The 22,067-nt window shown below is 33.9% G+C and overlaps 3 protein-coding genes across 6 annotated transcripts; 1 reads left to right on the top strand and 2 right to left on the bottom strand.

Annotated features, from left to right (window-relative positions):
- Positions 1-158: 158 nt before the first annotated feature.
- On the bottom strand, positions 159-9,248 carry LOC140060342 (uncharacterized). 3 transcript variants are annotated; one of them, XM_072106502.1, is made up of 11 exons: positions 9,214-9,248; positions 7,807-7,944; positions 6,831-6,966; positions 6,118-6,254; positions 5,011-5,075; positions 4,047-4,567; positions 3,365-3,708; positions 2,784-2,971; positions 2,043-2,417; positions 1,504-1,622; positions 159-652 (listed from the first exon to the last, which is right to left on the bottom strand). In XM_072106502.1, exons 2-11 carry the CDS (start codon positions 7,931-7,933, stop codon positions 412-414), a joined length of 2,253 nt encoding a protein of 750 aa, XP_071962603.1. In that variant the 5' UTR covers positions 7,934-7,944; positions 9,214-9,248; the 3' UTR covers positions 159-411. The 3 variants fall into 3 exon arrangements, with proteins under 3 accessions (XP_071962603.1, XP_071962604.1, XP_071962605.1); XM_072106503.1 differs by having other exon boundaries at positions 7,807-7,966; positions 9,214-9,236; XM_072106504.1 differs by having other exon boundaries at positions 7,834-7,966; positions 9,214-9,235.
- A 113-nt stretch (positions 9,249-9,361) lies between these two features.
- On the top strand, positions 9,362-14,450 carry LOC140060615 (uncharacterized). The gene is made up of 10 exons (XM_072106901.1): positions 9,362-9,621; positions 10,095-10,258; positions 10,421-10,497; positions 10,798-10,923; positions 11,050-11,127; positions 11,332-11,425; positions 11,678-11,748; positions 12,147-12,304; positions 12,425-12,559; positions 12,748-14,450. The coding sequence occupies exons 1-10, from the start codon at positions 9,528-9,530 to the stop codon at positions 13,503-13,505; spliced, it is 1,755 nt and encodes a 584-aa protein (XP_071963002.1). The 5' UTR covers positions 9,362-9,527; the 3' UTR covers positions 13,506-14,450.
- Positions 14,318-22,025, bottom strand: LOC140060617 (zinc finger FYVE domain-containing protein 21-like). Of its 2 annotated transcripts, none has more exons than XM_072106902.1 (6): positions 21,885-22,025; positions 20,588-20,638; positions 19,827-20,074; positions 17,953-18,080; positions 15,988-16,112; positions 14,318-15,645 (listed from the first exon to the last, which is right to left on the bottom strand). In XM_072106902.1, the coding sequence occupies exons 1-6, from the start codon at positions 22,005-22,007 to the stop codon at positions 15,610-15,612; spliced, it is 711 nt and encodes a 236-aa protein (XP_071963003.1). In that variant the 5' UTR covers positions 22,008-22,025; the 3' UTR covers positions 14,318-15,609. The 2 variants fall into 2 exon arrangements, with proteins under 2 accessions (XP_071963003.1, XP_071963004.1); XM_072106903.1 differs by having other exon boundaries at positions 15,988-16,094.
- Between the last annotated feature and the right edge of the window lie 42 nt (positions 22,026-22,067).

Raw genomic sequence — 22,067 nt, 5'->3', positions numbered from 1 at the left:
CGTTATCATTAATTTAAAAAGGAAAAAAAAAAATACTGTACTGTACACAGTACAATAAAATATAAATAAATAGATCAAATGAATATTTTTAAATAGTTGTTTTAATAGAAGATATAATTATCACTAGAAAGCATGTATTTCTAAACTTTCTCACCCATTTGGATTCATTTAAAACAGTTTTTATTTACTTCGTTTGAACTTTAGAAATTATTATTAATAATATTTTACATGTAATGTTTTATCTCTAAAAAAACCCCAATTAAAATGACAAAATTATTTAGTACATAATATATAATGTTGCCAGAGCAAATATAACAATATTTCAAAATACCAGTGCCGTTTAAAAAATGTCGAGATCTGTTAGTAGATTTTTTTAATCCATATTTTTACATAGATTCCAGTAACATAAATTTATCCATATAAATGGGAACAAACATTCAATAAATCGTCAGCACTTTTTTTCCCACTTCTGAAGTCATTCCAGTATTCTTGCAGTTTCCCGTGTAAATTCTTGTACGTTTTGCGTTGGTGTTTCATAAGTTTTTCCTCTTTTATCAGACTTGTTTTGACACCCACTAACGATAGTTCAGTGTAGAATACCTTGATCAGTTTGTAAAGAGGTACGTTAGAGTTTCGTTCCTTCACTTTCAATCTGTAAAAACATATGCAAAGTGCAATCAATTAATTACAATTATTTCAAAGGTTTTATAATCCTGTAATTATTATCAAGACAGTGTACTACTCTAAACTCTTTCAAAAACCAATTCAAAGTCTCCTTTTCAAGTTTTTCATTAATTTAAATAAATGCCACAATTGCTGTCTATTTCAATTATGTACAGCGCTTTGAGAGCTTGCTAAAGCTTGGTTTCAACTAGCGACTCAACGCAGTAACACAATGTAAGTAATTTGACCAATCACGAGCGATGGATTGCTTGAACAGCGGCTTGTCATTGGTCAACTCGCTTGCGTTGCGCATACGTCCCCGCGCTGCATCTGTAGTGGGAACCACGCTTTATATAAGAATAACTATCAAATAAAATTACTAGAAGGGCTGGGCGGGTTATTGGAGTTGATGTATCCGTTCTTAATTTCAACTACGATGCAGTTGTTCTCTCCTTGGTAAAACGTATACTCTACCAAACAGACCCCCTCCTCCATAAGGAATACACTTTTCTTCCATCTAATATTCGTATTCGTCTGCCTCGAAGCCGTACTAAACGCTTCAATAAATCATTTGTCCCACAGTCTATTGTCACCTATAACAAATTTGTCCAGCGCTAACTCATGGAGAGAACACCTGGATCGTAGAATTTTTGATATTTTATAAGTGATGTTATATTGATTTGGTTTTCTGTATGTACATATATTGTTATTATCTCTGCAGTGTATATAAGAGGAATTTCTGATGTATTTTTATATTGGACCAAATAAAGAATAATAATAATAAGAGTGAACTACTGTTATCGACATTATTATTTCTGCATAAAGAAATGGATAAATTACCTCCTATACCAACCCTCTACGTCTGTGTTAGTACGTACGCTTTTGCCAAACACACTCCACACCTGCGGTGGCCACACAGTATTGTCCGATATCCAAGTATTCTCCACATAAGTGAACACCTGTATCATATAATTTGATTTATCCTGTACCTTATACTTTAAACATTTACGTTAAGTTAAAACAGTTTGTAAATTTATTTTTTGCCTAATGTAAAGCTCTGTCTACACTATCAAACTAGTTTATGTGACAGAAAAATGTGATGTGCCCATATATGGACATGATGATGTCATCAATACTACCTAATTTGGGCACATCACACCTTTTTTTGTCAAACTAGTTTGACAGTGTAGACAAAACTTTAGACTAGACAGAAGTCTTCAGTGAGTTTTTACATAACGTCACCAATAGAGTTTTGATATTTTTTTTATATTCCATGTCAAGTATAGCTATGAAACGCCATGTAGGACAAAATATTTTTCTGTTTAGAAACTATATTAGCCTACTGTATGCTAAAGACTACAATAAATAAATAGGTGTACCTCCATAAGGTCTTCCTTTTCATGATCAACTTTCTCCAAAAGCTGTAGAAACAGTTCAGGAATGATATCACTTGGCATATAAGGCAAAGCTAGCAGCTTCCTAAGCCTAGAGTGAGTCTTTTTCTTGCTCAGGTAAGCCTTCACTAGGCCCTGCTCTTGAATCTTAAACCAAATCGCCTGCGTCCAAAGGTACGAACAACCACGCGCTGTCACGCCTGGAAACACTTGCGAAAATGCCTCCCATAAATTGTCCACAAAATCCATAAAACACTCTTGCACTTTGATTTCTCGGGGTAAGATTCTTTTAATCATTTCAAAAATGCCAATATAATCGTGTTTCATGTTGTTGGACATTATAGCGAAGCAAAGTGGTACCTAGAGAAAATCAAAAGATAATTGTCACATTATGTGCAATTTTTTGAAATATTGTTAGAGAGTGAGATGGTATGTTAGAAATGATGAGAGGGAGGGGGAGTAGATTTCCTACATTTGTCAGAGAAAAACTTCAAATTATAAATAAATAAATACTTGTTGAGTAAGTTGATTGGAGTACCACTAACACATGTACATTTATAGTACACAGAATCTATATTACTAGGCTATTAAAGCAGTATAAATATTGTTTGTCTTTTCATTTTGCTTTTATGTCATGCAATGACCCACTGCCAAGGCATGTGAGCTGCCCCCAATAGTTTCATCTAAAACATCCTGCTACAGTATTACAACTGGGTCAATACTTACCTGTTTGATTTCGATTTCTCTTTGTATAAAACAATGTACAGTCAGAAGATGGGTAAAAGGCTCTTTCAACATCTTGGAATTGACATCAATGTACCATCTCTTTCCACGGGCAAGAACATCAAGTTGTTCTTCAGAGGCGAATAGTAAATGGCGCTGTTTTCCACGGACAATATCTGCACGAAGGAAACCTGATTTGAGAAAAGAAAATATGTGATTAAATCGCTCTTTACGACAGTGTGATGTTTATTTAGTCTACAAAATCTTGTTTTGAAAAACAACTTCCGTGGCATTGCCAGGATTACTGCCAATGGTAGAATGTCTAAACAGAAATTTGTCATCTGCCCAAATATGGTGGTGATATGACCAAATATGGTGGTGATATGACCAAATATGGTAGTGGTAAGACATCATCATATCCATATATGGGCACATCAAATTTGTTGTCACATAAAGTTTAATAGTGCAGACAGAGCTTTATACATTTATGTAATTCGATTATGATGTAGAAATTGTTTTAACTTCCTACAAAGTTTACTAGTAGAGGTTTTTGTCTTTATAAAATGTATGTAAAAAAATATAACCTTCGGGGATTGCATGATTTGCAAGTGTAAAGTCCAAATCCGTTGGTTCTTCTGGTTTTTGACAATTTAAGCGAAATCGCTTGGCTTGTCTTTTAAGAGCTCCCTCACTCGGTAAAACTGAAAGTGTTCCGGCCTCTACATATTCAGATAGAGTTTGCCGAACTATATCAATAACAGGTGTACACATTTCTTGTGAAGCTTTCCGTTTGATGTCCGACACAACTGCCGATTTTATTTTTTGCCCTGGATTTCCTGGGTGTTCGTGTTTGCGGTTCCTGACAAAAGTATCTTTTCGTTGTCTGACTAAGACACGACAGTTCAGCGTCTTGTCACGCTTTGAACATCTAGGAAAATTAAATTTAAACAGAAAAATTATTACTTTTTTTTTTTTCAAATAATACAGACACAAATGTAATCGTTTTCCTGTTTATTATATTCAGCACCAGATGAATTTATTTAACCCTTTCAAGACTTGGCCCGTATCCCATACGGGGTAACTTACTGTCCCAGGACCCGAGGCTTGTATATATATGTACGGGTTGACTTTTTCCTAAACCTATTCAAAATACCTTATTTAGCCTCAATAACTTTGGGTAGAAACCTTGCGTCTTCAAAGGGTTAATAGCATTTTTTTATCTACTAGTGTCATTAAAATTCTGTAAAAGAAAATTAGCAAACTGACCTCCAAGTGACACAGCCATTGTCATTACTTCTTTGTACGGTATAGGAGTAACCCTCGCTATCAATAAGCTTATTTTTTGCACGTTGTGACCCGCCTTCAACTATTGTAAATTTTAACGTTGTATCATCCGCAACCTCATCTGTTAAAACTCCTTCATCGGTTGCAATTTCGTCGGTCACAGGCCTTGATTCTTCAACAGAGGACGAGTTTGGCGACTCAAGGGATGCGTTTTTGGAATTGTTTGCGGCGTCATTATTAACTGTTGATTCAGTGTTAGTTGTTTGCGCATTAATTATTGTATTATCATTATTATTTGTTGGTGCATCAATATTATCAATAGTATTGTCATTATTAATTATAGTATCTGTAGAGCTGGCTTGGATTTCTAAGACGTTAGTTGCTTGTACATCAGTTACAACTTCAATTTCAACGTTTTCATTAGCCACTTGCTCGTAGCTAGAGTAAAGCAACGAGCCAATGGCAACATCAGAAGATTCTATTAAAACTGAGTCAGAAGCCATCTGCAAAAAAAAAAGATTTAGATTTTTATCTTTTTTTAGGTATAAATATCTGTTCCATTTTGTTCAATGTGTGGAAAATAAATGAAACAAACAAAGAACGGGCAGAAGAAAGGGTAACTGAAGATCCAAGTAAATTTTACATATTAGGTATTATGGCATGCTAAATGTCAATACACCTATTTAACATTACATACAGTCACTTTACAAGTCGTACCATTATATATGCCTACCCACAAGATACTAAGGGGTTAATTAGGGTATAAAACTGTTGACTTGCTGGATCAAAAACTGAGCAATACTAACAAAATAACTGAATTTCAAAGAAATGACATTAGCAAAAGTTTTTGATATTAATAGGAAGAATATTGTGAGCATGTGCAGATGCATGTTATGCTTGATTGCCTTCTAATTGCTCCCTAATAAACTTATAGCAAATAACTTACAAGTATCTCTGATTCAGATTTCATTGCATCAACTGTAGAACGTATTGCTTTATTTTTACGCCTCACTGTGTAAGAAAATTAAATTAATAATTCGACCTAGAAACAGCAAAAATGTCAAAGGTAGCTTACAAAAACAACAGAATAATTGATGAGAAATATATGGGTGGTTTAGTTTTAGTATTTGTAGGACAAATTTCTTTAAACTGGTGAAATATAACTTGCTTGTGGTATATAAGTAACCAAGTTAAACTTATTCAGGGGACAACACTATTAAGAGTACAGTACACAATCTTGTGAAACAAATAAGGGGCAATATGTGTTTTAAAGGTGCGGGCAAAAAATTTCTATTGATCATACATTCCAATAATTATCGATCTATAGTTTCCCCTATGTTTCATAATTTGTTGGAATTTTATTTGTGTTACACGAGCTTGTTGAAAATAAGCACTTTCTTATCAGTGGGGGATAGTTCAAATTACACAGTAAAATCTCTATTCTTTTGTACACAAATTTTGTAAATAGAGAGGCATTTAAAAAGCTATGAAAAATAAACGGTGTGGTAAAAAATGTTATCAGATGAATAAATATAGGTAATATAACTTGAATATTACATTTCTGATATTTTTATTCAACTTCAGATTTTTATTTTCATGCTATAGCAAAAATTATCCACCGTATATCCACAATCTTTTTTCACCGTCTAGGGAGTCACAATACATGTTATTACATTAGGTTAACTACCTAACTACTGAAAAAAAGTCTTCCTGGTTTTTATGGAAGAATTTTGCCAAATTTTGTATTTGACCATATTAAGGGAAATTCATTTTTTTTCGTCTTGATTTCTGTTACAAATATTTGATTTATGTACAATTAACCAAATATTATATTTAAAATTCATGCCTGTACCTGAGCTTTAACACTATGGCTAATCCCTATTAAAGGGCCATTTTGATTTTGCTAAATAGTGCCCCTTTAATTAATTTATTTTAACAATATATTACGAGGGTGGTCCATTCAGCCAAAGCTCATCATTAGGACCCCTAACAAAATATGACATAAACAAGAACCAATTAAAATAGAATTTACTAATAGGGTTTCATTTTTTACCTCTAGATGATTTTGGTCTACCACCTTGATTTGGTAGATGGATATGAAAACAACTTCCAAACACAAACTCTGGAATGCACTGACTCCTTTGAATCACGGTTGCCTTGCATGTGATATTCTTATTTCTTAGAGAACATCTAAAAATTATAAAAATTCAATTAAAACTATGATTTTTGGAATTGTAATGATTGTACTTCACTATGCAAGAGGTTCAGGGATTCAAGATTGTTGTAACGAGAGAGCTCTAATGGTAAGATAAATCAAAAAGTGGAGGTGTAGCTTGATGGTTAAAGTGCTTGCCTTTCAATCCCAATGTCCAGGGTTCAATCCTGACCTAGTGCCAGGGTTGTAACTCATGACTCTTTCAACTCCACTCCCTAAGCCTCAAATTATAAAATAGTTTATCCATTCTGCAATTGCCGAGTTTGTGCTCGCTGATGGATGCTAGTATGCATATACAATGTATGGTATCTAGCTGTGAAAAAGGGAAGGCGCATATCTGTAGTCTTTTTTTTTTTTTTTAAATCAATCCAATTCAGTTTTTAACAGAGATATACCGGTAAACTTATCTTTACTGAATACCAAGAAACTTACCAGTAAACTTATCTCAAAATTGCAACAAAATGTTTTGCCTCAAAATAGTCTTTCTCTAATTTTTAAAGAACCATAATTCACTATGCTTACATATACACAGCATTAAAAAAAATGTATACCTCCAATACGTTGAGTTACTGGAAGTCTTCCGTTTAACATATGAATAACCGTTGCTGTCAACTAATTTTGGATGACCTCGTTGAGTTGACGATTCTACTACATTGTAAGTAGCTGTATCATCATAAGTCGGGTTGTCTAAAACGAAGCATAATAAATGGAAATTAAGGATATGTTAGGTATATATAGAAACAATTTATTTCTTTAATTTTGATATCCAATCTGGCCTATTTTTAAGCACTATCAAATTAGTTTGACAAAAAAGTGAGATGTGCCCAAATATGGTAGTGATATGCCCAAATATGGTAGTGATATGACATCATCATGCCTATCTATAGGCACATCATATTTTTTGTCCCACAAAGTTTGTGTATACAGCGCCTTAAAGAAGAAAACAATACAGCAGTAATATATGTTTAAAGAAAGGAAATGGGAAATTTATAAACATAGCTAGTTTACAAATATGTAAAAATCTTATAAATACATTGAATACTTTGTTGGTACCTGTTTTGAAATTATAATTTAAAAACTGATTTTTTAAATTAATTTGATATGTAAAATGGGGTTCTTTCTTTTACATGTATTATGCTTTAAGAATTTTCCACATACTTTGCTATAAACAACATTTTTATTTGTTATCATATATTATCACACAAAGATAATAAAAGAAGTTGTCATTGGCAAGAGAGCATTACTGCTTGGTGATATCAGGAAAGAGTGAAATTATACTCTTCCCCAGTGCTATGCGGAGAACAGTAATTGGTCTGTTGTATATTTATAAAAAGCTTTGCAAACTGTTTTGTTTCTATCAATAACTCATGGAGGTATAAGATTATAAACCTAATTTTATACCTCCATGCTCAACTTAATCAAGATTTCAAAGAAAGAGAACATCTTTGAAATGTGTACAATTTGGGAGGTCTGTGAGTTACGGTGAGGTCTGTGAGTTACGGTGAGGTCTGTTGCCATGAAACCTACCAATACATGCTTTATGGTGGTATTTACATTTAGTTTTAGTAGGTGTAGCTGTATTTTCTTTTTTGCATTTAAAGCAATGATAGCTGATTCTACTGCAGCAGTGGTGCTCCTTCTCAATATCCATCATTCAATCAGAAGCTGAAATAAAAAAAATCAAAACCTAATCTATTTAATGATAAATTGTATTTATTGGAATACACAAAAAAAGAAATGCTAGTTTATATCGAAGAGCTAGTCTATATATGCTAGCTAGGCCCTAGGTCCTTCTTGGATAGTAATTCCTACTAAAACTATTCCTAGGCCCTACTTTACTATACTACTAGCTAGCTACTAGAGGGCGTTTATTATTCTAACGTACTATCTAGACTACCGTCTCTACGTACGTACATATAGTTTATACTGCTGCTGTTATGCGCGATTTGAACGATTTGCGCAATTTGAAATTGCGCAAAAAAAATCCTTGCGCAATTTGAATTGAAACATGTGTTTCAAATTGCGCAAGCAACGTATTAAATTGCGCAAGTAATCTGCAAATTGCGCAAGGTTTTTCGACAGATTGTGAAATCATGCACACCCATATTTTTATAGTAATTTCTAAGAATGATTCAAAATTAAAGATAAATATCGCATTTCCTTATTTTTAGTAGTGCAAATATTGTTATAAGTTAGCATACCGTCGAAGAACCGACGAAGGAAAACGAAGCGGTGGTGTTCCACCAGGCGGGCGCGGCGCGGGCGGCCGGCTATACTACTCTAGCCTAGCTAGGGTCTGGACTACTGATACTGACTAGGTTACATGGCCTAGCTTAAACTAATATTAAAAACTTAAAAAGTGAGTATTAAACATTATCTTCATTGAAATGGTCTTATTTATATAATAAAATACTAAATTTTAAACTCCTCTGCCTAGGCCTAGCCTAGCCATGTATGGGAAAATTTACAGTTCGTTTTCAAATTGCGCAAAGGTGTCATATTGCGCAAGAACTATCTTGCGCAATTTACAAATTGTGCAGCGCAATTTAAAATTGCGCAAAGATTTTCTTGCGCAATTTGAAATTGCGCAAGTTGATTGCGCAATTTGAAATTGCGCAAAAAAATCCTTGCGCAATTTAAAATTGCGCAAGAATTCTTTGCGCAATTTCAAATTGCGCAAGGATTTTTTTGCGCAATTTCAAATTGCGCAAATCGTTCAAATCGCGCATAACACTGCTACTCTAAAGTAGAGGAAGCCTAGGCCTGGCCTAGCCTAGCATCGCTAGGCTTTAGATAGAACTAAATAAAGGCTAAGCAAGTACTGGCCTTGACCTACTACTAGGCCTGGCCTATTCAAACAAACTAACGCATGTATTTTCGTATTTATTAACACCTATGCTTAGCTAAACTCATTTTACTTTGCTTTTTATTTACCTAAACTTTATGGAAACCTCTAACTAAACTTGGCTTTTTCTGTTTTGAAATTAACGTATGGCGTGCTAATAGTGCCTCCGAGTAGTTGTGATTATGTTTATACACGATTTGAATGATTTACGCAACTCAATGCCAATAAGTCATTTTGAAACAGCACAATGATGAGAACCTGTTATGCGAACTTGTTCATAATTATTACAAACATATCAATGCAACGAATTTTAAATTAATGAATACCAATAAAAATAAAGCAGTACAAATGTCACAAATGACGCGCCATAGGTTGTGTTATTGACGGCAGGATTGAAAACAAAATGGCAGCGCCCATAAAATTCGCATGGAACACGTTTAATCACGAATATCCCTCTAATTCCGGCTTAACGATTTGGAAGAAAATATGTTATGATAGTTAGTATATGAATAATTATCAATTGTAATATATAACTTACTGTTGACACTTATTTTGTGTGTACCTAGGCCTAGGCCCAGTTAGTACTTATTTTTAGTAGGCCCCTTCCAGGCTAGGCCTAGTAGTAGTAGTAGGCCTAGCCGTTAGAGCTAGGCTAGGCCAGGCCAGTATGGTATGGTATGCCAGTAGAGGACCATCTTAGACTGAGCTGGTCCAACTTAAATTCTTGTAACAGTTATGTAAGCAGGACATTGTTGCACCTCTTTTTTTTTTACTGTACTAGGCTAGTTACTAGCCTAGTACAGTAAAAAAAAACTAGCCTAGGCCTAGTTAGTAATAAATAATACTACTACTTTACTAGGCCTAGAGTAAATTTACCAAAATAAAATGTATATTTGGCCTAATTAATTTAATATAGGCCTAGCCTAGGATATAGCTATTTTGTAAGTGCAAAATTGGTTTCTAATTTCAGGCCATTTTAAGGATACTTTGGTTAAAATGCTTAACGAAGGATGTATGTTTTTGGAACCGGCATTCAACGTGTATTTGTTAGCCGAGTCTTGCACGCTTCGACGACTTCTATACAAACTTCAAAATCAACAGAGACACTGGAAATGGTTCAGTCTTCTTGGAAAGGTGAAACAGCATACTTAAGAAGAAGAACTTGTCAATTAAATAGCTGATCCATGTTTCTAATTAAGGACCATTATATATTAATGTTGACTTCAACAGAAAGTGGTCTCTTATTAAAAGTACATCTTTTAAATTTCTTTTATTTATAATTTTTTAATATTTCAGATTCAGAAATGCTTAGAAAAAGCACTTAAAATGAACTTATCAAATCTATTTAAGACAATTCTCTCACTTTGTGAAACGTAAGTACTGTAAATAATCAGTAATAATAATTATAGTACTGTAAATACAATAAAGAATTCTCAAAAAATTTCATCTGGTTTCAAATGGATATTTAAAAATAAATTTTAACTTTTTTGTTAAACCAGTTGTTACGAATGACAGGACATCATGTCAACGTCATTTGCGTGACCAAGGCTATTAAAAATAGCCGAAACGTAGCAAGTAAGTAGTTTACAACTGGTTTAACAAAAAACTTAAAATTTATTTTTAACAATAAAGAATGTCCTTAATAGATCATATGTTTGGGGGTTTTTTTTCAGTGGAAAGCACATCAAAGATATGGAACAAGTTCCAAGTGCAACTTGTACCAAGTTCCTGCTGGAAAAACTAGTTGGATTGTCTAAACTATGCAGCCACATCTTGCAGCTTAGCGAGCAGACATTTGTGTATCCTTCAGATACGAAAGATACTGTGTGTACAACTGTGCCAGAAAAATGATAAATAATTTTACATTACATATATAAAGCAGTGTAATCATTCGTAACTGTTAACATTCTTAACTTTTAAATTAGCTTAATTGTTGGAAATCTTCGCATTGGTCAGTTCGTTGCTCAGAACATATTCTTCGTAGCTCTCATCAGTAGAATATGGTATGAGTGTACACTTCACTGCTAATGCTATTCATTACTTATTGGCAATCGATGCATTGTATGCCCATAAAAAGATAGAATCATGTATCTTAAATAAAATTGTTTACAAACAGTATAGCATATACCTTAAATTCAAAACATGATTGATAAGACAGACATTTTTTTTTATGACTTTGCACAATTTTGTACTTCTCTCTTCATCAGGGTTCTTGTGAAAGGTGTTTTAGTCAAACTTTTTTTGTGGTACGAAGTTCTGAGAAATTTTGGCTTAAGCGACGAGCAATCTGAATATTATACAGTGAGTCATTAATTCATACAATTTAAATACATATATGCCTGTTCTCACATGCAATATCATTATTAAAATTATGTAATGTAATCATCCTTCATTCCAACAAATTGATATGGTCCTCTACTGTAGTTCCTATAACGTGTCGGTATAGTTGATGTTATGACATCATCTGTATTATAAGGAACATGCATTTTACATCTTTGTATCGCCTTCCGTTTTGCACAATGTGTAGAATAAAGGTTCCGTTTGTTTCTGTAGATATTTAAAGAATTACCTCATTGTTTATCGAAATGGGTGGAATTGGATGCTTCTTCTCTCAAAAGCAGAAGGTAAAGTTTACTCTAAATACAGTCAAGTCTCCCAATAACGGACTCTCTGAAAACCAGAAACTCTACCAATACCAGACTTTTCTTAGGGACCAAATTCCTTTTTACCATTTAAAACACATTCCAAATAGTGTACCAGACTTTCCAGAAAACCAGACATAGTTGGCCAGTCCAAGATGTCCGGTACTGGGAACGAATACACTAATGTAGATTACATCAGTTTTTTAATGCATGGGTCTAAAGCTTGGTTCCCACTAGGTTGTACTGCGTAAGTAATTTAACCAATCGCAACATGTGATCATCCAAACTGGTACTTGTGATTGGTAAACTCACTTGCATTGCTGAAGACAACCTTACGACAATCTGTTTTAGTTATATCATATTTCTATTCCATTTTACAGTAAACATATTAGTGAGAAAACAAAGAAAGACACACTCAGCAAAATGTTTGGAAGTTTGCAGAAGCCACCAGAAAATCTTGATGTTGTTCAGCAAAACTTAAGCAAAGATGATGATTTATACATGGCAATGGAAGCATGTAGTGAGATGGACATCGGAGGTAAGTAAACCATTTTTAATAAAGAAAATCTAAGACAACACAATAGTATATTCAGTGTAGCCCAATTGATGCTAGACATACTTATATACCAAAGATTTATATTATCTGTTTAAATTTTAGAGCCAGTTACAAAAGAAGATGATGACATTATCATTCATAAAAAGAAGAAACAGAAGAAAAAACGACTGTTGTGTGAAGACGAAGCTGCCACTAGTAACGCAGAAAACCAAAGAGAGCATAATGACGATAAGACAGGTACAAAATGCAGGTTGCAATGTTAATGTATTTCCTAGGCCCTAATTCCAATTTCTACTCTCATCGTCTTTTAGTTGGTTGGTCAAAATCCACATCTTTTAGGTAAAACAATCTTTCCACTAAAAAAATGTTATTTGCAAATCTACAAAACCTGATATATACTAAACATACATATTGAATTATTTCAGGAGTAACTTCCACAGAAGATGTAGGAGTTGCGATTCCAAGAAAGAAAAAGAAAAAAAAGTACAGGACAAAGATTGATGAAGATGATACCACTGATGATTTGAGTACTAAAGTGCAAATAATGAAAAAAGCAAATGAACAGTCTATAAATGATGATGAGGAAGTTTTGCGAAAAGAAAAAAGGAAAAAGACGAAGAAAGTTAGAGACAAAGTTAACACAAGTAGTGTGGAAGTTGAAATTGAAGAAAATGAGGAATGTGATGATAATAATGCAAAAAAAATGATGGACAAAACAGATATAATGAAAGAAGTAGACATGCCTCTGGTTGATAATCAAAGCAATGAGGAAGGTAAGAAAAAGAGGAAAAGGCATGAGCATGATGAAAACATATATGAACAAGCAGTGGTTCAAGAGGAGGTCAAAGGTGATAACACTAAACAAATAAAAGGTCAAAGGAAAATTAAGAAAAAGAAGAAAAAAGAAACAATATATTTAGAAAGCAATGAGTATTGTGATACGGTTGATACACTACAAGAAAGTGACAATGCAGATAAGGAAGTTAAAAAGAAAAAGAGGAAAAAGGTTGAAGAAGAAGAAATCATAATTGTTGAGAATAAAAGTACAAAAAGAAAACATAAGAAAGCTAATGAAAAGATAGATAAAACATCTGGAATTATGCCTAAAAAATTACCAAGCAACGAAATACATGATAGAACTGATGAAGATGAGTTAGATGATATATTTTCATGTCTACAATAATACATTGCTGATGGTCAGTTAAAACTATCAACTAACTAACTATCATTGAATTCTAAACAAGTAGACAAACTCCGAAATCCACTGTACATATCTTTCCCAATGTGTAACAGGGACGCATACAAAAAGACAATACAGTACCACCAGTGGCGTAATGCAGAGGCCTGAGGCCCCTGGTTTAGTAACCCTAAGTGGCCCTCCAATGCTGGAGGCCTCGGGCCTTTTTGACACAATTGCCTGTTTTTTCCTCTAGACACTGCCCCATAAAGCGTGGTTCCCACTAGCGACGCAACACAAGTGAATTGACCAATCACAAGCGATGGCTTCTTCGCTTGTGATTGCTAACTGTCTATAACTTTGCTTGTCATTGGTTTAAACGCTTGCGTTGCGTTTATGTCCTTGCGTTACGTTTTAGTGGGAACCAAGCTTTAGCTCTAGGCCCCTGGGTTTAGCCAGTGAGTGCTCATAGCCATTACAACGCCACTACTGAGTACCACCATTTATAAAGGGTTGAGTATACAGTACTTGGATGTTGACATAAAGCATAATATGCTGGGTTGCAATCAACTTTATACTGCATAGCTAAGAATGAGAGAACTCGTGGCTAACACGTAACAATACCTGGAGATTATCATGATAAATGCTGGATTGAAATTTAGTTTGGTTGAAGGCCTTACTCTAAAGCTGGACTGGGTTTGCTTGGCCACCTCCTTTGACCATGGTCAGTTGTTAAGACCTTGTAACTGCAAGGAAAGGTGTAAAATGATAGGTTAACCAATGAAATTAAACAGCATTTAATAAATATTGACAGAAAATATTTTAAAATTTCTTTTATTTGTCAGCAAAATAATACTTCTATTTAACGACTTATATTTTTACATTATTATTATTTTAACATATAATAAAAATATGATGCATTGTTTTAATAAATTTACAGAATAAAATTAATATAACTTATTTATTTTTGTGAAGTTTTACTGTTACTTTACAGAGATTAGTTTTAATTTTTTGGATCAACTTTTCTTATATTATGGAATGTTTGTACATATAGTAACATTTGTAGGTGACATTATATACAGTCTACGGCTGAGGATAAATAAAAGAAAAACAATGTGGTTTGATGAAAATATATTGTAATGAGGTAAGTGATTCCAACTCCACTGGGGCCCTTTTGTGGACCTTGTACGTAAATAGGTAACCCATGCACTCAAATAAGATACCGTACTTCAAATTATTCTGAGATGCTTTTTGAAGGAAGATGATGGAGATCTCTGAGAACCATCATTTTTTGGAGATCCCCTGACTAAACCAAATATTTGGAAAGATGAATCAAATTTTAAAATTAAGTGGGGCATGCATACTAGATTACTTTGTTTAAAAAACCTTAAGCCTAGTCTGGCAAGCATAATTTTGTTAAAAATAACATTTAATATACATATTGTCATACAAATGACAATTTAATTTTTATATTACTATAATTTAAAATATATATTGTACGTTTTCAATAGTACTAAAAATAAAAATTTTATAAAATATTGTTTAGTCCAAATGATAGCTTTTTGTCTGTGTACCTTTCCAATGAATTTGGGAATTTTTCTTGATATTGCGCAATCACTAACGTTAAATTAAGAAGCGTGAAACTGGTCTATTAGCAAACAAACTTCATTGAGTTTGAAGCCTAGACTGAATGTTTTTAGGAAAATTACATTTTTTATTTACAAATTACTGAATACTGAACCAATTTGAAATTCACAGAAGAATTGAATAGGTGCACATAATTTTATACACAGATGTTTTGTTTTTAAAGGCATACTACAAAGTTCATACTGTAGTATAAAGCTCTGTCAGCACTATCAAACTAGTTTGACAAAAAAGTGTGATGTGCCCAAATATGGTCGTGATATGACATGTCCGTATATGGGTATCACATTTTTTTGTCACATAAATTTGATAGTGTAGACATAGTATATAAGACTGTTCTCAGTTCCACTCCTGAAGGCTTAGCAATGTTTGTATTCAAGGGAGATGGGCTTACAACTGAGTTCAAACAGTTACTTATGAAAGATATGGTAAACGAGTAAAAAAACTCCTTGGAAATACTGTTCTCCTAAGTTTCTTTGGATGACATTAACATTTTCACAGCCTGAAAAAAATAAGAATAAAATGTGAAAGAATAAAAACAATTGTGGAACTCACTCCAAAAGAATAAAATGATTTATAAAATCAAGTCATGCGTCGAAATATATATAGGTACAACGATAAATATATACAGTAGGTACAATATAGTTTATCAATTTTGAATTTACCCAATTTATAAGACATTTGTACATTTATGCAATACTTGGTGAAAACATCGGACTAATAATTTTGTCCCCCCTTTACATAGCAGATACATTTAACTGTGTATCGTTGGCTTCAAATAAAATAATGTAGCCCATTTTCTATGTCTACCATATATACAATTAAATATATTTAGAGTCATTACCTTTTGCAATGCTACAATCCACGCCATAGATTGCTTTTTGCTATTATCATCAGGCACTTTCAAAATGACTTCTTTGCTGTTGTCTAGGTATTTATATTTCAAGACGGCTGCTTTTGGCATGAAACCTGTGAGGAATATTAATATTTTAATAATAAACTGACAATTATGTATTTATATACAGTGATTAGTACAAAAACCTAGCATAAAGTGTACAGGCTTGGAATGGGCTGCTTTTCAGGTCTCTGTTTTTGTGATAGTTGAATTGACTTTCCTGTATAAATAGTTCTCTCTGGGGCCTTAATGTTATTGTACTATGATACTATTCACCTACTGTACACCATGATGTTTGAGGGTTGGCCTGATGCCTAAAAGACACTTGAATATGATCCTTAAGAGTACTTGTAATAATTGTATTTTGTTGTAGCAAAATCATATTTTATATTCCTGGGTACATTTTACTAGAATGGTAAATTTTAAATGGGCTATAATAGGGAACTGTTTTTTTTTCTTCTTAGGTGTAGGTTTAAGTTTAGCGATGTACTAACAATGTCCTGGATACATTATACTAGAATGCATAAGTTATTACCATGGTAAATTTTAAATGGGCTATAATAGGGAACTGTTTTTTTTCTTCTTAGGTGTAGCGATGTACTAACAATGTCCTGGATACATTATACTAGAATGCATAAGTTATTACCATGGTAAATTTTAAATGGGCTATAATAGGGAACTGTTTTCTTTTCTAGGCTTAAGTGCAGGGATGTACAGTACTAACAATGTCCTGTTACTGTGGAAACACACCTTACAAAAACAAACAAACAATATTTACAAATAAACATTCATACATTATTTACAATTAATATGCATTCACAATCAATAGCACTGTGTGCAAACAAAATGCGAATTACATTTAGCGAGTGAGTGGCCGAGCGGTTAAGACACTACAGTGGAACCGTAATTACGTAGCCATAACATCGGCAAGGGTTCGAGGCTCACTCGCTCCATGGTTCTGGTGGTAGAACGAGTCTTCTCGGATAAGGACTATAAACCGTAGGTCCAGTGTACACATAGCTCATGCGCACTTTAAAGAACCTAGTACATCTTTCGAGACGAGTAGGGGGTTACCCCGGTGTACTAGTCAACACAAACACAGCCACTGTCACACACAGCCACTGTGCAAATTGGGACTGGACCGTTTTAGAGGTGTTTACCACCTGTTGGTCCAGATCCTTCACTAACTGAGTTAGTGAGAAGTCGAATAAATAAATAAAATTAAATTACAAATACACATAAATATATTGTTTGAAAAAACTTACCAAGATATATATACAGTAACCAAGATGCAGCCAATAATGAAAGCAGAGTTTAATAATAAACAATTGACACTGACAGTTCACTTTTAAAATATATTAGTAAGGGCATTGTGTTAGGCGTTGTATTTTTAATTAAAGAATCAAGAGTTCGAGACCAATGATTGTCAAATTGTTTGTGCCTCCTTAGGCAAGACTTTTTATTTACGCTTGCCTCTCCCCACCCAGGAGTAAATGGGTACTAGGTAGAGTCAAACACAATTGCACTAATTACTATATGAAGTTGCAACATTATGGAAGCAGCTGTCCATACGTGTTTTATCCAAAAATGACTGGGGCAATAATGTGAAGCGCTTAGAAGCTTAGCATTAGGAGAACAATATTAAGCCTTGTATACACAACCAAACTAGTGTGACAAAAAAAAAGGGGTATGCCCAAATACGATATCACCATGTCCATATATAGGCACATTACATTTTTTTGTCACATAAAGTTTGATACTGTAGACAGGGCTTAAGATTTACATATTGTTATCATCATTACATCATGCTATTAAAACAATCAGCCAAAATACTATATACAGTATATCGCATATTTTTTCAGTATCCATCATTTATTAATGAAAAAAATTATATAAGACAATGCCATATCTCACCATGTGAAGTATCACCTGTTGTTTCAATGTTCAGATTTTGTATGTTGATCATGTCTACTGGGTCGTAAACCCACCTGCTCGTCTTTGTTGACTCTCGATCAGGTTTCTCTTCATTGAACATTATCGTTCTACAAAAAGATGAAGACTTTTATTTATTTGTTTTTGTATATCTCTCCCAGAGCCAACATAATTTATATGTATATTTTATCTGCAAATGACAATACAGTAAATGGAAATAATTTTCCACTGATAAATGAATTAAAAGATTGTAAATTTACAATTAATGATGTGTACACAAATAAAGCCATGCTTAAAATTGTAATTTAACTACGGTGGAATAGCTTTGCGTCAAGGAGTTGTTCTTCTTCCCTTTAGGAGCAAACTTCATTGTTGAAGGCTACACTGGTTCTAGCTTTTTCAATTCTCGTGCATACAGTGGGTGCTGCATACAGTTACATTGCTCATTGTTATTAATTAATTTATTTTTTAAATTAATTATATTTTTTTCAATCTACAGTACTAGCACTATTATTTGTAACTTGAAAAATAACGGAAAAAGCTTGTTTTCAATGTACCCTATAAATACGGTTATTAGAAATTCATAATTTCAAAAAAATATTCTGATGTCAGTAACTGTTTTCTATTTTTAGATTTATTGACTGCTTTACGAGTATGAATTACGATCGCAAAGTGATAACATACGATATAAATTAACTGGCAAGGAGCATCACACTGTAAATTAAATTTAAAGATCATCTTCATTTTACAGTAATTTATACAAAAAAATTAGGTAAATTATGACAGAAATGTATTTAACAGATCTTGACCTTTACAAGGAGATTAACTTAATCCCTTTAAGTTGCATAAACATGTTTACATGTCTGAGGAGCTGACGAGGGCAGTATATACTTTGAAACCTGACAATACCATCACAAAGTACAAACAACTATTTTATATTATCTTACAGCTATATCATCTTTACATGGAAAGCATTGCTAAATTTCAATTTTGTAATCTATAGAAGAAAAACTATATTAAACAAAACTATTGTTGTTAAACATTTATGATAAGAACAATATGAATTTACTGAATTCTATAACAATTTTGAACTGTTTTATTTTAAAATGTGTGCTTTCTTTTCCGTTGCTGTTGCAAAATTAGTTGTTGTATTAAAAAGTCTTGTAAATAAGCCTTTAGTCAAATTTTATATTTTAGTTCTCAATCAAATAGGATAAATGTTTTAGTTTCAGTTTTTAATTTCCATTGTTTGTGTATAGTTTTTTAAGTAATTGTGTTGTTTAAATTTTGTAATTTGTATAGAAGCACCATTTACGCATGTGTGCCACTGTTAAAAAAGTGTTGATCCAAATAAATATTATTACCATTATTACTGTACAGTAAGATTATAATAATATCCTGGATTTATAAAGTGCCTAATGTTGTGTCACCCCTAAGTTTTATACAAAACACTATTATAACATTTTTTTTTATTGGAATGAAAAGGGGAATTAGATGTTTGTTTATTGTTTATTTGGCTTGAAATGTGATTGCAAAGTGACACACTAAGTACAGATCTATTCAATGAGATTGAGCCTACTGTGGAAACTATGACACGACAACCAGGCACAAAAGAAGGTGGTTATGTTTGTTGACCAGATATTTTAAGTATTGTACTTGGACCAATAGGATTGTACAAGACTGAGCAATGTTATTACTGTTCTTGTAGCCATCTTCTTCTGAACACACACACTTAGTATCAGTTGACTTCACTGCTGGTTGACTCGAGATCATACCATGCATACACTTTTATTTATTTACTTTTTTATATTAATTAATGGACATTTGGTGGGACATGGATAAAACGAGAGACTCACCTGTGGTTAGCGGTGAGCTTGACATATGTCACAATGTTATCTTCGTCAGCATCAGCAGCTGATAACATGAAGAAACTTCCAGTAATCAAACACTTCAGATGCTTGTCATAAAATTCATTTTCTTTTTTCGTGACAACAGAACATTCAGAACACATACGGACGGGGTCAACAAAGTTCATCCGAGGAAGACCGACTTTACTAGCACAGCAGACATTGCAGAAACAAAGTCCACATCGTCGACAATGATGCTAAATGAAAACGCATATCTGATTTAAAGTTTTGTTTCTGCTAACGAATAAATTACTACTGTGCGACAGGGCTTGAAATTCACCATAATATACTAGCTAGCATAGCAAGTAGATTTTTCATACTGTTTTGATGTTTTTATATATACTGTATTTAGGCAAATCATAGGCAAATTCATTCACTATCAAAAAGGTGGGAATAATGTTCACAAGACAAACAACACAAGATGCTCTTATTACAAGTCTTTGTGAGTGGAGTTAATTGTTAATAGAAACTGACAGAACTTGAAAACAGGATTGTTAGCCAAGCATCATAAACCACCAAGCCACAACTCCACTGTAATTGATATTGAAAAATTTCCAAAGTATTTTGCTGGTTGTAATTTATTTTTAAATATACGTTTGATAGTCTGCTAGTTAGCTTTTAAATTTTTCAAGTTAGATTTGCGGAGTTTGTTTCAATTTCGAGCCATGTGGTCATATATTATTTTATGCGACAACGTTTGAAATCCTTACCCTTCTCTTCATTAAGTCAAATTTTGAATGGCACTTAATACACTCTTTAGACTAAAAAAAAAGAAATATTTAATAGCAATTATCAGGTAGTCTTAGTTATGCACTTTGTCAATTGTATGACCCACTAGTATACGATCCATGGGCGAGGTGTGTCATGGATGCGTCATTTACAAATCAGTATTGATGCAGGGGTGCTCAAAAAACCTAAATGGTACGCAACATCAATGAACAATGTGCAATGAATGGTGTGTCAGTGCCCGTTACTTTACCACCCACTATATTTATCATAAACATGATCACAGTGCATAAAGATGGGTGTGTCATAATCACCTAAAGGCAAGTCATATTTTTTATACACAGACAGGTGCGTCATGGTATCACACACATCAGACAAATTATGCAACTCTCCCAGGGGGGTCGTATAGTGGGTCATACAATTGACAAGCTAACACTTACTAATAGTTAATACTGTAGTAGAGGCATTAAATACACCCTGCCTCCTCCACCCCTCTGCTCATGCATGCACATTTTTATAACCTCATGTACACACCAATTTTTCCGACTGGTTGGCTGGCTTAGTGGTGTGGTACTGCGGCTAGATTTTGTAGGTTCAATTCTTTATATATTTTGAATTTTTTTCTTATTCAAAAAATTGTATTTTATTGACCATCGTCTTTATCCATCATCGTCTTTACCCACCATTGCCTAGAGGGATGTTTTTAGTTTTAGGTTTAGTTCTCAGTGTGTAAAGTTTCTGTCTGGATTTGTTACAATGTGCAGTTGAGTTCCGGTGCCGGATTCCTAACCACTGCGTTAAAATGAATAGGCCTAGATAGATAGGATTAACGTATAGGACTAGGCTAGCCCTCCCCTTTTCTTGCCTTGATTGTTAATCAGCTCACCAACCGTAGGGCCTAGCCTAGGTCCAGGCCCTACTAGCCTAGCTAGGCCCTGTGTAGACCTAGCTAGGCTTAGTTAGGCCAGGCCTGCAGGGGCCTGGCGCTAGGCTAGCTAACTAGGCTAGGCTACCTATACTACCTAGCTACTAGCCTAGGCTATCTACTACTACTCTAGCCTACTAAGGCGCCTGGTGGAGTTGGGTGGGCCCAGGCAGGCCTAACTAGGCCCTAGCCTAGCTATCTAGCCTCCTGCCTACCTACTAAGGCTAGCCTAGCCTAGCTAGGCCTAGCCTACCTAGGCTAGTAGTAGGCCTGAATACCCGTAGGCCTAGCCTATTTAGCCTAGGCTAGTTAGGGCTAGGCCTAGGCTAGACTTCACTGACAACTTGCATACCCACCTGCATATCTGGTACCCATGGTGGCTCTAAAAGTTGAAAGGGACTATTGTCCTTCTCCTCAATACTTATCATACGTAATCCACTCTTACTTTTGACAAGCTGTTTTCCTGAATCTGAAGCCATTCTTGTTTATCCGTCCGTCACGTCTTTTATTGGAGGCTAGCATGCAAGCTCATTAAAAAG

Source organism: Antedon mediterranea, chromosome 10 (genome assembly GCF_964355755.1).
Source record: "Antedon mediterranea chromosome 10, ecAntMedi1.1, whole genome shotgun sequence".
Classification (NCBI taxonomy): Eukaryota; Metazoa; Echinodermata; class Crinoidea; order Comatulida; family Antedonidae; genus Antedon; species Antedon mediterranea.
This window is presented reverse-complemented; position numbering and strand designations above follow the sequence as displayed.